At 38.3% G+C, this 16486-nt stretch overlaps 1 protein-coding gene across 1 annotated transcript in view; it reads right to left on the bottom strand.

The window, feature by feature from the left end:
• Window positions 1-6609: 6609 nt before the first annotated feature.
• Window positions 6610-16486, bottom strand: part of b4galnt4a (beta-1,4-N-acetyl-galactosaminyl transferase 4a) — a 47209-nt gene continuing 37332 nt past the window's right edge. The window contains exon 2 of the mRNA XM_015056214.1: window positions 6610-6890. Coding sequence (XP_014911700.1) covers window positions 6658-6890 — 233 coding nt within the window. The 3' untranslated portion in view covers window positions 6610-6657. The remainder of the gene's footprint in view (window positions 6891-16486) is intronic.

Genomic DNA, 16486 nt, shown 5'->3' with positions numbered 1-16486 from the left:
CTTACTGAGCTCCTGAGAGCAATTACAAAATGTTTGCAGAAGCTGTAGTCATGCCTAGGTGCTTGATTTTGTACAGCTGTGGCAATGGGAGTGAATGTAAATCCTCAATACAACAATTTTAAAGGGGAGGCAAACGCCTGTAATATTTTATTTTGGATTTTATTTTTGTCTTTTCTTGTGAATTTTTGTTTTTACTGAAGGATCTTTGTTACCGTTTTAGGTAATGTGGCAGAAGTGCACTGGAGCAAACCTGCGTTTAAAAAATATTTAAAAGAAATTCTTAAATTATCAAAACTCTTAGATAAACAGACAGTTTACAGACTGACCTAATTAGGCTTAGAACAATTTGTATTCTATTAGTAATTTTATTGTGTTCTGTATTAGTATTTGTTTGCAATATAATGCAACTATTAATGCAAAAACTTCACAACCTTATCTGCAATTTATTCTGTTCTCTGGTGTACATATATTATCTTGACGTAAACTTGAGTTGACAGTTAAATTATTACCCTTTTATAATTTGAGTCTCCAGGACTTAAGTTGCAGTCACATTTAGACTACATGGATTTATATCTAAAAATACACAGCCATCATAAAATTCAACATCATTGGATTTTCTTTTTGGCATTACTCAGTGAAAAGTAAAATATGCTTCCACAAGTTAAATTGTCAATTTTCATTTTTCTTTAATGAAACGTATTGAGTCCGAGTTGTTTGTAGGTGCGCTTCTTCCCGCTTGAATTTTTTTTCCTAAGGCCTTTTTCATCCTCAGCTCTTCTCTTCTGCCTCCATTGTTTCTTCCTGTCATCGGGGTTAGACCTATGGAAGCAACCTGAGCAACACGCAGCTGTCAGGTGAAGAGCAGAATGCAGAGCAAAGAATAAACTTAATCCATAATTAACAACAGCGCCACACACACAAACATGCGCTCTCACATCACCATAAACATATTAATATGTATGCACCAAATGGCGTAAGGACAAAATACACACCTTGCATTAAATAGCCTAAATGCCAAACTGTCAGCCTGTCAGAAAATAACTGGAAACCACCTGGAGGGTCTGATGGGGGTGGTACACACACACAAACAACTGCACACACTCACTCACAGCAGCTTCTGTAATTGCCAAGCATGACACACACACTGTCAACTACTTAAGCTGCAATTTTAGCAATCTGCAGGCAAAGAAAGGAAAGGTGCAGAACAAACATTTGCCGTCTTTTCGCAGAAGCAGAGCGGCGCACAATTACGTCCCCTTGAAAAAGGACGAGCTCTTCATCTTCTTACCTGTAGTTAACTCTGATTTTTTCTTGTTCCTTCTACCGAATCATGTCCTTCCTTTTGTATGCCTTCTCCGTGTACTCTCACCAACCTTTATTTACTTCTTGCTAAACATTATCAGTGTCTCTTCAATAGAGCCACAACTTTTTCTGCACCTCCAACAACAAAACAAACGGAAGAACCGCAGCATGCGCGTTCCAACGCTTTTATCTGAAATTCGCAGCCTTGCTTCACACCGAGGTGTTGCGGGTCTTCCCATGTGAGCTTAATTAATTTACAGCAATATCTTCCTCCCAAGCACGAGAGGGCATTTGTACGAAGTGTCCCTGCTGTCTGAGCCCGACTGCCCCATGCTGTGTAATTGCAATGAGGTCGTTTCAATTTTTCCCCGGACTATTATCTTCACTGAGGGATTTTCTGTTTGTTTTTCTCTAAGCCATTTTACTTTCATTGTCAGGGATTTCTAAAAACGGGAGCTAGAGTACGTTCTTTGGCGGAGCACAAAAGATTTGTTTAACAAAAGCAGTAAGCAAGAGAAAGGAAACTCCATGCCCCACAATCCATCATAAAGCGTGAAAACCTTTCTGGCTTTTTCTGCGACATACATTCACGCCGAAGATACAGAACTTCTTTGCTGTCAAGTATCTGAGATTTGTCAAAGATCTTCAAAAACATTCAGAATATTTTTCACAAGAAGAGAGATGTTGACGGCGAGAGCGGCAAAAGCATACTGAAAAGGTCAAGTTCACACAGCAAATATTTGACGCAAGTAAAAGTATACAATCTGCCCCAAAATTACAGATTTTAGTCCGATACAAACTTTAACTATGAAAAAAAAAATCGCCATCCACTTGTTTGCTGAACATTTTCTCCTCACATGTCAATACCTTCTTGGATGAGTAGACCAAAAACACATGGACATCAAATGTGCAAAGCCAGCACTTCAAGCATGAATTGATGGTACTTTCTATACGAAGAATTTGACCTTTCACTTTAGGCCGACTCTGGCCCTGCTGTTATTAGTTCAAACTGTGGTCAAAGTGAGCAATTTAAGCAAATTACAACAACTGTCTGTGAAGCACATTGAACTTAACAGGGCTGCTATCGAAGGTCAGCAAAGCTGCTTTCGCCGTTTTCTTTTTTGCATCGTGTGGTACATTGAAAGTTCATGCTATGTGGGTCGAATCATGAGGGAATTATGCAGCTATTGTCTAGTCAAGACAGAGTTGGCAAAAAAAAAAAAATCACAATCACTTACCTACTATGACTCATCTATCATAATTTCTGTATTTTGTTGAGGAACTTTGATTCAGAGTTACAACCCTAACGGTAACCTGAACTGGTATTCATCATTATTACGTCTGGTGCTACATGCTTTTCCAGCTATCAGACATAAAAACATGAGCTAAAGTTCTTTGACCTTTGAAAAATATAATATAATTACATAATTAAGTTTCCACAGAAGCAGCTTCAAGACAGAATGAAACATCATCTTTAACATTAAATGAGAAGCAATGATGTGGAGAAAAGATAAAAAAAAACAAAAAAAAACAACTTGGGCAAACACACACAGATGCATGCACACAGCCACTAAGAGGTCAAGAACTGCAGGAACAAAGAGCCTCTAAATGGGCACATTAATTATAGATGAAGAGAGATGCATTTATAGAGCTGAACACAAAAATCTTAAGGGTATGCCTTGTTAACATGCATACACACACAGAGACACATGCACTCATCAAATGAAACCACAATGCTTGCACAAAATGCTTCCAAATGAAACACTCTTATCCATATTCATAGAGAGTTCAAGAGTATTCTGCATAGACCGTAAATTAAAATAAGCACCTTCTGCAATGCATCGCTTCTGCCGTTTACAGTAAATCTATGATGATGTCTTAGTTTGCTGCAGAATGATGAGCACAAAACATTTGAGCCGTCATCGTTCTAAGCTGGCCAAATCTATCAGTTGCAACTTGGCGAACACATGACAAATAAAATGCAAATCAATTTCATAAAGATTCCGCTACAAACTTTCTGACACATTTTAGCGACTTTAGCAAAGTGCTTACAGAGCAGCCGAATATTTGAGCCTCGGGGCACAAGCTTGATTCATTTACAGCGCAGATTTCATTTGAGTTCTACAGAGAAGCTTTAACACCATCAGGCAGGTTTAAAGTTTGGAGGCAGGTTATTGAAGAAAAAAAAAAAAAGAAACTGCCAGCTTTCCTTCACGACTCTTATCTTGCCAAGCACATTTCCTAAAGCTCTTGCTTAAATCAATTCTGAAGACGACTGCATTTTATGAAATAAGATATATCGCCGCCTTCCTCTCTCAGCTGGTCTCCGCTGCAAGTCAACAGCTGCGCCGCAAGATCGTAACTATTTGGAATTGATGTTGAACCTTCTTGCGATCTTTAAATCCTACAGCTACTGCCTGTATGTTCTAGCTGATGTTTGTTTTTTTTTTTTGTTTTTTTCTTACAATGGAGCGACAGTGGTAAGATCATGTAAAATAACCTTTGGAATCACCCAATTTTCCTTTCCGATCTGGTTATAATACATACAAAATAAATATGCTAAAATACATAAACAATTATAAACTAAAATCAAACTAAAAACAGCTGTACTGACCACCTTTCTTGTGTAAAATTATCAAGGAGAGGATTGGTTGCCGAGGCCATTTCTTCATGCTTCATTTAGTTGCATGTGCTCATTTTTGTCTGTCGATCAAATCAGTGCAGAGACTCTGAGCGAACCTGCGGCAGGCAGCCAACCGTGTCCACGCAGAAGCTTGCACAACAGTGGAAAATGCTCCATGACAGGAAGCAAAGGAAATCAGCCTGGGAAAGTAGCGTTATTGTTCTGTTTAGTTCGTTAAAAAGGAATCAAATGTGAATCACTTTGATTGACATGTTTTTCTTATGGTATTCTTTTTCTTTTCTTTATTTGCAAAGAGCCCAACAGCCTCAGTGAGATTTCGCATCTCAGTCACTTAACTTTATATCAACTCCAGCCGACTAAATTCAGTCTTTTGAATTTGTGACATTGTATGTTTTGATGTAGGTATGACGATAGTGATATATCGTGACCTGTTTACTGTAATTTGCGTCATTTTTACTATCTTCACACCTACTTAACTGACATAGACATTAAAGACAAAATACAACCTGATGTTTTGAAGACAGATTCGTTCGATACTGATTAAGTCAGAATTCAGTTTGTCTAAAAAACACACAACTGAGGTATTTCCACAAGTGTTATTTTATGTCATGTATTGAATGAAAATGTTCCCCTTCAAGACATTTTCAATGGATTTTTTCCATTTCTAAATACCAGACCTTGAAGATTACGCTTCCACCACATCCCTCCACAGCAGCCTAATACGGGATATTATCTATATATATTATTTATACTGATTAAATATGGAGTGAATGTTAAATAACTACAAACTATCTTCCTTCACATCCTAATTCCTTCACACTTCAAGGTGTTTTGATGATACCCGAGGCAAGATGAAACTTTCAGGTAGACTGCCTGTCAACACGCGTGGCAAGAGATCTGATCAATTGAGGGTTGAAGAAAAAGAAATCAATAATAAATTGCCCTTCTGAGCCTGAGATGATGAATGAGTGTAAAATGTTTTTTTTTCTTTTTTTTTTTTTCTCTTTACTATAGAGAAAAGTTCAACTCCGGAGCGAAAGATTTAAGATGAACCAAAACATGTTTGTCTGTTTTGAATACATACATGTTCAAATCTACTTTGAAAGACACATACTTTTATTGGCGTCAGGGGAGAGAAATAAGTATTTGTATTTATTGCCAAGGTAAGATGAATGTTGGCTTTTACAAGCAAACTATTCCTCTGTAATGTTACTTTCAGTAGTTGACACTAGTATTTACCTATACAGTTAGCTAAATATCTTTAATAGCAGTAGGATAGCACACACTGTATTTCTTCTTTAAATACAATAAAAATCATAATTTTAATTTGAATTCATTTTTCCAATTGGAAAAAAAAAAATTAATGATGGGAAATAATTATGTCTCCCAGTCATAATTGCCACAACCATGGCACCTCTAGCCTTTACCTCTCCTTCATAATAAGCAGGTGGGTCATTCACAAAAAGAAAAAAAAATAATAATAATTTCTTATTGGTTAGCACTAGTCTGTTTATCTTGTAAAACATATTTTAAATTAACAAGGGGGCAACAGCTTTCTACAGCAATACCGGGAATGCTACATGGTAGGATTCCCTTTTTAAAATCGAATACTTTCCTCTGGTTAGCATATGTGCACGACAAGTCCTTTGGTCTGAACCAGAATCACATGCAAAGTCCGTACCTTCAAGCTGTCACATAGCAACACCAGAATGTATGATAATGACCTTGATGATGACATTCCTTTTTTATAGACAATTGTATTTCCTTGAATAATAATATGTGAATCATAGTATTATAAAAGCAAGTTTGTAGAATTGCAATTGCTCAGCAGGGAGTCAAGTCACAAAATTGTTATCAAAGATGAACCAATCAGGCCCAGTAATTATTTCTATTGTCTTAGATGTTGGCCCTGCATATCCAGATTTTTTTTTTTCCCCCAAATGGTTGTGATGCATAAGAAAACAAATATGCTGCTTGTTCTCAGAAAGAGGTAGAAGTTTTGAATCTCAAAGCAATGCGGGGAACGAACGATCTTTTCCAATGCATGCCATTAGTTGATGCTCTCATCCAAAATAAATGGAAAAAGTTCTTTAATTTGATTCAATTAATGAACTGAAACATAAAATCTGGTTCTTCTCCTGTCAATCACTGACCACGAATCAGTGGCTGACAGGAGAGTAAGGGAAAATTTGCCAATTAATTTATGCATCTCTAATAACATGCAATGCGTCTGTGCCCCGTGTTTTTAAATGCCTGATTGTTTTCACGCCGACAACGTTGCAACTATCTAAAAATCTAAATTTCAAACTGCTGATTTAAAATTATAGCAGAAATGAAAGCGAGGAGGCTTGACTGCACAGTGGACTCAAAATGTAATTCAAGCTGTGGCCTCCCTGAGCAGGAAATGTCATTAAAATTCACAGCAGTCGGTGAGAACAAAAGGCTAAACTGTAGGATTTGCTTCAGGTAAAACAAAAATATCTCAAGAATGCATTGCTTTTTATTATCTTTTATTTTTAGGTGCCATAAAATAATAGCTTTAAATCCAATTGAAAGAAGGTGTAATTTGAGACACTGTTGAGGTAATGCAAAAGTTGCTGGATGAACCGGGTCACAGGTCTACCCCCTGATTATTAAAGAGCACAAATATGATTCCTTCTGCCATGATGTGCTTCTCTACACACAGATGCATAAAACCTTGCTGCTGCCGGTTAGTCAGAGAGATGTGGGTGGTGTGGTGAATATGCATTAAGACAGGAGCATCTCTCTGATAGTTTCAGCGTGAGGGAACAAAACAAAATGTTGCAAGAGAGAGAGAGAGAGAGACTTACTGCCGCCTCGTCCTCCCTACTGTCACTGGTGTCCTCGCTCTTGTGGTGTCCGGCTGAGGAGCGAGTGTCCCTCTTTCGGCTGGCGTCCGTCCCGTCCGTCTGTCTCTCTCCATCTGGACAGGAAAACAAAACAAAAACAAAAAAATAAAACATTAAACTGTTCAGTCGGCCAGCTATTATCATTATCTTGACAAATGTCATTGCCTTTCTTATCCCCATTATTAAAATCATCATCTTCATTTTAATCATTGGCATTAATGGAGACATTTACTCAATCACGCTCATTAACATCAGTACATTTAAAATTACAAACATTATCGTTTCCATCTACACCGCGGTCAAAAATAAATTTGTGTAAATGTCATTTCTTCCCAATTATCAGACAGAAATAAACATTTTCAAACAAAAGAATAATAAGGTGGATCAGTTTGTGTGATTATAATTAGAAACCAAAACAACAGAGTAAAGTAAAAAATAAGTCTAGACAGAAAATGTGAGGAGGAGGAGGAGAGCAGGAGGAGGAAGAGTAATATAAAAAGGAAGTTTTCAACAAATAGCTTCCCAGGCAATAAAACTAAAGTGTTGTTCTGTCACAGATGGAATATGAGGGTTTTGATGCATAATGGTGACAATTACCTTGGCTGGAAGTAAACAAACAATACTTATTACGTGTCTAGCCACGTCTTCTTGTCGGAGCATCAGTTAAAAAAAGCAAAAAAAAAAAAAAAAAAAAAAAAGCAAATGATCTCTCTGTGCTGCCAGCAAACACAGACGCACACAGTTATGGATGGTCAAACTGAAGCACAAATCGATAACAGGATTTTCTGCAACTTATGAGGGTCTGGTTTTACAGAGCAACAAGAACCAAATATGTCCCCATAAGAGTTGCTGTAAACATTTGCGGCGCATATAAAAAAAAGGGGGAGAGTCCATTCCCCATTCGGGCCAACCTCTTTTTATTTGTATTTGACTTCATTTGATCCCATTTGGCTGACATGGCTCAGGAATGCCCAACGCTGTCGCTGCGAGGAAGGGATTCAATAAAAGATGGCGCTTGTTTGTAGTGCTGTTGACTCCCTCATAAAAAGTGATGGCGACCGAGTGTGTGAGGGGTGGGGGCGACTTTGTGCTCTCCTAAAGATGAATGCATTACAGTACAATTGGTTCATTACCGTCTGCCTGACGGTGGTGGCTGTAGTTTACACACACACTTTAAAGAAGAGTGGCTTAGCAGGATCTCACTCACACACACACACGCACTCACACACGCACACATGCAGACACATACACCACACAAACACGCACACAAGGGAAGCGAATGTGATTAAAAGACAAAATGGGGAGAATGGGTAGATATAAAGCATAATGAGCACTAATAGTTTTCCAATATGTTCCCTTAACAACAAGTCTGAGTGGGTTGAGTTGGATGCAATGATTGAAGAAGGGGTGGAGCTGCGGGGAGACTTAGAGACTGAAGGACAACCACAGTGTTGTTGATTTTTCCTCCTCACTCAGATACAAAAACAATGAAGTACAGCAGAGACGGTCTAACCAAAGGTGCAAAAATGAATATACATGTATTTTTTTTTTTTTTTTTTGATTGGGTCAAAGTACTTTTTGAAAGTTTCCAGCAAATGCAATCTGATTTCCTTTCCACATTTGCTTGGAGATCATCTTGCCTGTCCTTCTCCGTTTCCAGACAGCTGTAATCAGATATGCTTTGATCTGAGGAAGAACATTTACAGCTCACAATAAATTACCCATCCACTTACCCCCACCCCCCCACCCTCCCATCCAAAAAAAATAAAATAAAATAAAATAATAAAAACACTGAGCAAGTTTAGATTACAAACATGGTAACTATAAGAGGTGGTACTCCGAAAGCTGCCCTAATTAACTTTGGCTCGTGAAAACTGAAGCAGGTCATGAGTTTTAACTTTACATTTAAATGCTCTCTGCCCAAAATTATTTTTAGGCCAAGCCGATGTGTGAACAGTTTCCAGCTTTCACATCAGTGCTTTATGCAAATGATGTGGCGCCGATAACTTTAAAGTGCAGACGTCAAGGCAGCTTTCAAATAAGTTTAAAGGATTTGTGAAGAGAATTACGATGGCAGCTTCAATTAAAAAGGCCATGGTCTCAAGGTGGAAAAGGATGTACTGCTAACTCTCATGCAGCTTGAGTTGTTGTATTGGTTTGTAACATTTTGAGAGAAAAAGAAGAGTTCAAGGATGCTATTATTGGTTTCTGAGGCTAACATTTACACTATAGTTTATCCTGACACTCCTGGTGTGCAATCCTCTTCATCAACCCACTATTTTATTGGTGATTCGCCATTTATGTTGACAATTTATGTTTACAAAAACCTGTCATCTCCACTAGGCACATAACGTGTGCCTAATGAAGTGGCCAGTGAGGGCATCCCTTATATTCTTTTAGGTGAAGACTACATTAATTATTTAACTCAAGTCCATCTACCAAATAGTTTTATGAAGAGCAAGCCATGCAGAAAAGGGAAAGATCTCTTGCTTTGTTCTTTCACTTTGATTTAGTTGTAAAAGGAATCCCTTGCATGACAAACCAGAACCCAAAAACTTCATTTCAAACACACTTGAGAACAACATACAGCCGTCCCAAGCTCTTAAAATCTCTAGAAATATCGACCTGAAACAGCAGCCAGGTGTCAGAGAGTGAAGGATCCATAAAATAAGGTTAAACCGATCATTCAGACATGACATATTCTTCAACCATGAAGCAAATATTTACGAATTATCCCAATCCTGTTAGAATATTTTGTTGAACACAATCCGAGTCTCTGCGTTTATCCACGGCTGTAGAAGACTAAACTTTATTCACCGTAACAGAAAATGTCGTCCGATTTGTTCACTCAAGTTTCTCCAACAGTCCAAAAAAAAAATCTGAAAAAGCTTGCCGGGTTTGTTGTTTATGCATATGTGTACGTTAACGTGAGCATCCTGGAACATGCATCAAGACTCTCTTGATTTGTTTATGTGTGCATCTGTTCACACGTATAAAAACGGGAATTAAGTTCGGATTTTCTCCCGTGTAGCTTTTCTGACGTCTTCGCTGCTGCAGCCACACATTTTCTTATATTCCTTGTTCAGTACGTTTGCCTTCAGCGGAGCTGCAATGCATGACTTTTATTCTGAGTTTATTGAAACCAAGTTTCAAAGAAAAGGACGCACGCAAGGACATCTCACATACTCTCCGCAGCAAGCTAAAAGTCAGTGCCTGCTCTGTGACAAGACTTCCTCAAGCCTCTATACTACCTTTAATGAAGTAATGAAGAGCGGACTGGCAGGTTAATGGAAGCCAATTGACTACAAGCTCTGCCACCAGCGGGAAACCACGCAGCATACTAATGATTAAAGAGTCACCTGTCTTATGTTCTGCTTAATCAGTTCATGGCCTCCAGTTCCAAACCGGCAGAAATATTTAATGTGCAGATGAAGAAGTGATTGAGTGCAACTTCTTCAACTTTGAGTGTAACAAAAAGTTTACGTGGGGGAGGCATCTTGGCGCACAAACATTTGGGGAAAAAAAAAAAACTTTCTCTCAGGTTCAGCTGTTTTTAAGGAGCGAGTAATGACTTCGCCTTGCCTGGCATGCCTTTAAAACTACTAAACTTTAAAGAGTTCACCCGACCGCAGCTGTCAGAGCTCACATCAGAGTTGAGGAGGTGTCAGGTTACATGTATACATATGGGTGTGTGTAGATCAATGTGCTTGTGTGCATATGCGCACAGCATATGGAAATGCTCGTGTACGTGTGTCTGCACGAATGACAAGAACACCGGGTTTTCTGTGAGGTGGTTTTTCTCTGTACGCCAAGTGATGAACAGCAAGGTGATACAGCAGTATGCTAATCAGAGAAAATGCTGCGGCAGAAGCTGAAACTATGGATAAGGAAGAGAAGGAAGAAAAGCAGGCAGGATGTTGTTGTGAAATATTTCATTATTTTAAAGGGGAGAAAGTAACAATTTCTAGCACAATCAAGTAGTTCTTATAAAACTGCTGTATATATATATCAAACATGACAGCATTCGGTTTTTATGCTCCACTAACTTCCAGAAAAGTGCAAAAACAGTGAGAACACTGAAGTTCCTTCAAATCAAGGCTAAAAACCAACTTGTATAGAGTTGCCTTTAATTAATAATAACTGGAACATCAATCATTATATCTGATGTATATTTGCTGGATGACTTTGTTGATGGCATTTGACAAAGTGTAATGTTTACTGCTTATTTAATAACTGGTTACTGTGTTGTCTTTTTATGGTGTAAAGAGCTTTAAACTGCCTTGTTGCTAAAATATGCTACACAATTCAATTTGACTTGACTTTAGAAGTGTAATCTTTCAATAAATAAAAAAGAATGGCAGCCATACAGACATTTTTGTGCAAGAAAAACAAATAGGCATTCAGACAAACCACTTTTTCTGTGATAATTGTTGAGATTTTGGAGATTCTGGCATGGAATAAGAGGTGTTAAATGCTGTTAAAGGACCATCTGGGGACATGCGTTGTAACTACCTAAGGCCATAAATGTTATAGTGTTTAGTATTTGTTTATACTTAACATTTGTCCCCATGCAAATTGACAATAAAAGAAAGGTTTACTGCACCTTCTCCATATAAAAAAATACAAATAAAAAAAAATCAAACTCGGTGTCTCTGAGCGCACTGCAATTGATCCATGCGGAGATACATAAATGAGTATCAATGGGTTTAGTTTGAACACATGTGATGAACCCAAGTCAATTAAAAATTGATAAATAATAACCGGTTGTCCGGAAGCCATCAGGACTTGTTCTTTGCAATAATCCCAGTAAGAGTGATATAACAGCAAAAGAAAAATCAATTATACTAGCTCACAACATTTAGAGCACAATGCCACTTCCTCTTCCTGCAATTGATTTACAAGTGTCGTCTCAAGAGGGACTCTTACGTGGTCAGTTGGTGGAACAGAGAACAGAAGAAGCATGCATTAAAGTACGTTATTGTTAGTCGTCTAAAAAGGCTTTCAAAAATCAATTTGAAACAAATATTTAATGCTGCCAGCCATCTGTGTTCCTCCATTTGAAATATTATGAGAATGTCTTTTTTTCACGCCAGTGATTTTAATTGTCATTGTAGAAATGAATATGGATGGCTGTGTGTGGTTTTGAAACAAAACAGGTCTGGAATATATATTCTGTAGCAACAGAAACATAATATTTAAATTACAAGTTTTTTTTTTTTATTAGTAAATCCTTTCAATAAGAGTGACTGTGTCTTTAAATATCAGTAGAAAATTAATCCTAGTTAAAAATGTACAGATGTTACCACTAGTATCTGCACAAACCAAAAGGAAAATATCTTAGATTAGTTACCAAGTTATCTGTTCAATTACCGTCAGTAGGCAACCGCAAACGATGCTAAAGTTAGCATACGCTTAGTAGCTTCCTATTGGCGCTTCAGCCCAATTTTGAGTTGGGACCAGATGTGATCATCTCCATCTCTGACACCTAAACTGGTCAAACCTGAGCTGACCCCATGACACTGAATAGAGACTTCTTAATACACATTAGATTTATGAAACCTTTACTTTGTTTCTGGGAATACAAAAATCTTCTTGCACAAACAGAGGTGCAGATCTAGGTCATCAATGAAGGAGCTAACACGTTTTTAAATCAGCTACACAATCAGTCAGTGAAGGTTTGCTGTTGTCCACCGCAAATGTGAGGCGTGCTGAATGACTGAAACAATTACTTTATGACAAAACTTTTCTCTCGCTACGGTTTCATGCAGCACAAAGCGTGAAAACGTGCACAAGGTTGTCGGAGCTTCTGCCACAAACTCTCAAGGGGTTTACCATCAGTACCCACGTCCTCTAAGTCCAGCGCCGTTTGTTCATTGTGTCTGTATTAATATCTTCCACTGGCTCCATATGCTTGTGGCACATGCCCAGTGCCCATTCCCAGTATGGATGGAAAACACCGACACCGAACAGCCGTGGCGCAAGGAATGGAGTACCGCTGGAACTGAATCAAAGTTTCGATTCAGAAAGACCCATCCTATTTTTGATTGGTTGGTAAGCTTGTCTCATGTGGTTGGGAGTGAATGCTATGCCTCTGTTGGATTCAGAGAAATGTCTGATAAATCTCTACGCAAGCAAGGTTTTATTTTTTCGCAGATACAACGGAGATTCAGCATAGCCCCACGGTGGTATTGGTCCCGTATGTTTGTGATGATATTTTGGTAGCTAAAAAGTTGGACGGTAACAATATTCCACCAGCTGGTGACAAATTAAACACAAAATGTGTTTCCAAGGTGGTTAGTTTGTGCAATATTACTCATGGTTGCCACAACCTTGCTCCTCCTATACAGTTTAGAGGTCACCTTAATTTACTCTTGCGTTTTTAGAGCCAGCTCTGAAAGTCCAGTGAGAAAGCATAAAGTATGCAAACTTACCATGACACAATCACGGTGCTGGCCTGTATGTCCGTATGGACGTCTGATGTTGCTAACTCAAAGCTTAATAGGGTGAATTTCCTTCTGCAAATTACTGTTGTACTCAGCTGCTCACAGGCGAACCGACCCGTCTGTAAACTAGAGCGAGTTCCTCCATAAGCCCCTGACCTTCCTTATTGCCAAGGTGGGTTTGTGTGCTTAACTGCAGCTGACAGCATGTTTTGCTTTTTTTATTGCACTAAAATCTCTAGAGACTTACTGTTTCTCAGTTGCTGACACAACAACATCTGTATGTGAAACCGCCGTATTTCCCTCATCGTTAGCATGCCAATGTGTTTTGCCTTTACTGTTGAGAAATGTGCTTACCAAGGACCCTCTCGGCTCTTTTTACAGTAACATTCCATAATGTCCAGAAATAAATACATAATTGATGTCTTTTTCGGGAAGGCTTTTCCACAAATGAGCTTGACGATTGCGGATCCAGTTGTTTAGTGGAGGACATTAGAAGGAAATTGAAGAAAAATGTAAAACTAGAAACATGTAAAGAAGGACAGAAAAAAAGAACAAACAAAAGGTTTGTAGAAAGAGAAGACTGCAGATGTGTGCACCACACAACAACACACTCTGTAAATAATAAGACAGGTTGGTCTTGTCTGCTCAGTGAATACTGTATGACTTCATCTTTGTGACGCAGACTGTTCTCCCCCTTGTGTTTGGAGCATCCTCATGTGGGAACTCTATATACATCCCTCTGCTCCCCATCCTCTATTTGGAAGGAGATTAAAATTGCATAAGAAGACAAAAGAAGAGGATGCAGCTTTTAAAGCTGCAAGAGAGGGGAATAAAAAAAAAGGTTAAGTGGGACAAGGATGGTTGTAAATGGAGGAAACACGTGGGTATTAGGGATGAGATGAAAATTAAAAGTCAAGGGGGAGATTTAGCTCTCAAAAAGGCTGTAAAAGAAACTTGAACACAATTTATATGCCAAAAACTGCAGAGTGAATTATTTAACACAAATGGGCAGTTTATGCTGTTAGGACAGAAGTGTTGTTTTTCTTTTTTACCAAATATTGGGTCAAGAAATATTACCCAGTTTGTTCAAAGTATGTTCACAGAATGTAATTTTAACTAAACAACGGCTTGATAATGCTTTGCTATTTAAAAAAAAGTCTTATTAGACATTATGGAGTTTTAGTCATTATTGCTTAATCTGAACATTTGAAGATCAGACTAAAGATAATGTACATAACATTAAGTAAGAAATACATTTTTAATTACATTAAGTAAGTAAGAAATTCTTCATATTACTTCACTCTTTGGAAAACATGTCATTTAAACCCTTTTTTGAAGAAATAAAAACCAAAACCAGCAATTCTGGATTGGTGCATACAACTAAAACCAGATACTGACACACTGTACAGAAAACCTACAACCATTTTTGCCCCTCAGTGGTTAAAATCTGCGGAAAAGTTTCCTGATTTCAGAATTTCAGTTCGGTTAACATTACTAAAATTATTAATATTTGCTAAATGTCAGAATTATGTGGCAAAGAATGTTTTAGAGATTTTTCTCAGAAGTATTTCCTTTATGTTTGGTATCATTAACCCGTACTCTGATGACATACATTGAGATTTCAAGGCATCCTTCTACGAGTTTGTCACAAAGGTTTACGCCAGCAGCAAAACATTCCCACAATATGGCGCCAACCCTACTACACATCACTTTGAACGGTGTTCTCTAGTTTCCAAGTGTCACTCTATTTTATCCAAATGTAAGAATGCACATGACGGTCAAACACTTACATTTTATTTTCATCACTTATCTCCAAAAAGTGCAGTATTTGAGTCCGAGTGTATTTTCAAACCGTAATCCGTTTCTTTATGTTGCTTTTGGAAAAACCATTTCTTCCTTTCTGAGTGGCCTTTCAGACAATATCTGTGTCAGATTCATTTTGGTCCGACTATCTTTTTTTTTTTTTTTTCCCCAGCTTCAGGCGAAATCTTCACAAGGTCTTTTTTTTATATATCTTTGCTCTGGATGTGATGTGCACATATCTGCATCAAAACACTCTGGGGCACATAACCAGCGTCCTTCCTGAACAGTGTGATGGCAGGACGTTGTGTTTTGTATTTGCATATAACTGTTTGAACAGACAAATGCAGACCCTCAGGCTTTAAATGGTATCCTAGGATGAACCAGACTTCTGGAGCGCCACAGCTCTCCTCTTCATATCGGCCCCGATTTCTCAGAATTATTTTTCATGATGTCACACAACAAAGCAGTTTGACTTGAGAAAAACATCCACAGGTGATTATTGCTTAGTTTAATTCTAATATTGTGAATTAACCTGTCTAAGGCCTACAGAGCCATTACATCATCGTCTAGACTTTTTAAAAGTTTTTTAAAGACATGATAATTTGCACTGAAAAGAGCACACTGTTGGATTTTGGTCACGCTAACGTACGCAAAACAGGAAACGGTTAATATGATCTGATGTGACAGAGAAAAAACGTCTTGTCTTTTTATACACTGGATGTAAATATATATCAGCATGTGACCCAATGCTGGGTCATGAAAATAACTCAAACTTGATTATTTTTAATGTAGTTAGTGTTCCCAGTGGGCCCACATGCTCACATCCATTACTTAACTGACTATTCAAAGACTTTATTCAATGACTCATTTTTTTTTCTTTTTATCAGAATTTGAGTATATGCTTTCAACTGGTGTAGCGCTTATACCGTTTTACTCTGCAATCACGCATGACAATATGAGACATGGTTGAGAAAAGGCAGCGGAGGATATTAAAGCTTCTAATTGACTCGCTTAACACAGAACGACCAGGCATCCATGCATGCACGCAGGCAGGGTGGCATGGCAGGGGGCAGCATAAGTGTTGCAGGGCTTGCTTGGGCTGCACTGGCCAAATGGAGCCAGCTAATTATAGCAAATAAACTGCACTGATCTGTGCCATTAGCCAGTCAGTAACGAAGCCGAGTGGAGGGCTGCTGTGACACTGATGAATAGGCCCGGCTTTGAGTGCTGCACTCTCTGGCCTTTAGCTTAGCTCTGACAACAAGGCCTTCTGAGAAAAGAGAGAGCGCATTAAGACAAGAGGCGTAACAAGGCTTCAGACACGAGAGAAGATGAGATAAATGGAGACAAAGAGGCTGTGATCATGAGGAGCAGGAAACGGCAAAAGGAGAGATGAAAAACTTGAAAGAGAACACACGGAGTGA

Source organism: Poecilia latipinna, unplaced genomic scaffold (genome assembly GCF_001443285.1).
Source record: "Poecilia latipinna isolate Pla-1442-1.1 unplaced genomic scaffold, P_latipinna-1.0 Scaffold1365, whole genome shotgun sequence".
NCBI lineage: Eukaryota > Metazoa > Chordata > Actinopteri > Cyprinodontiformes > Poeciliidae > Poecilia > Poecilia latipinna.
This window is presented reverse-complemented; position numbering and strand designations above follow the sequence as displayed.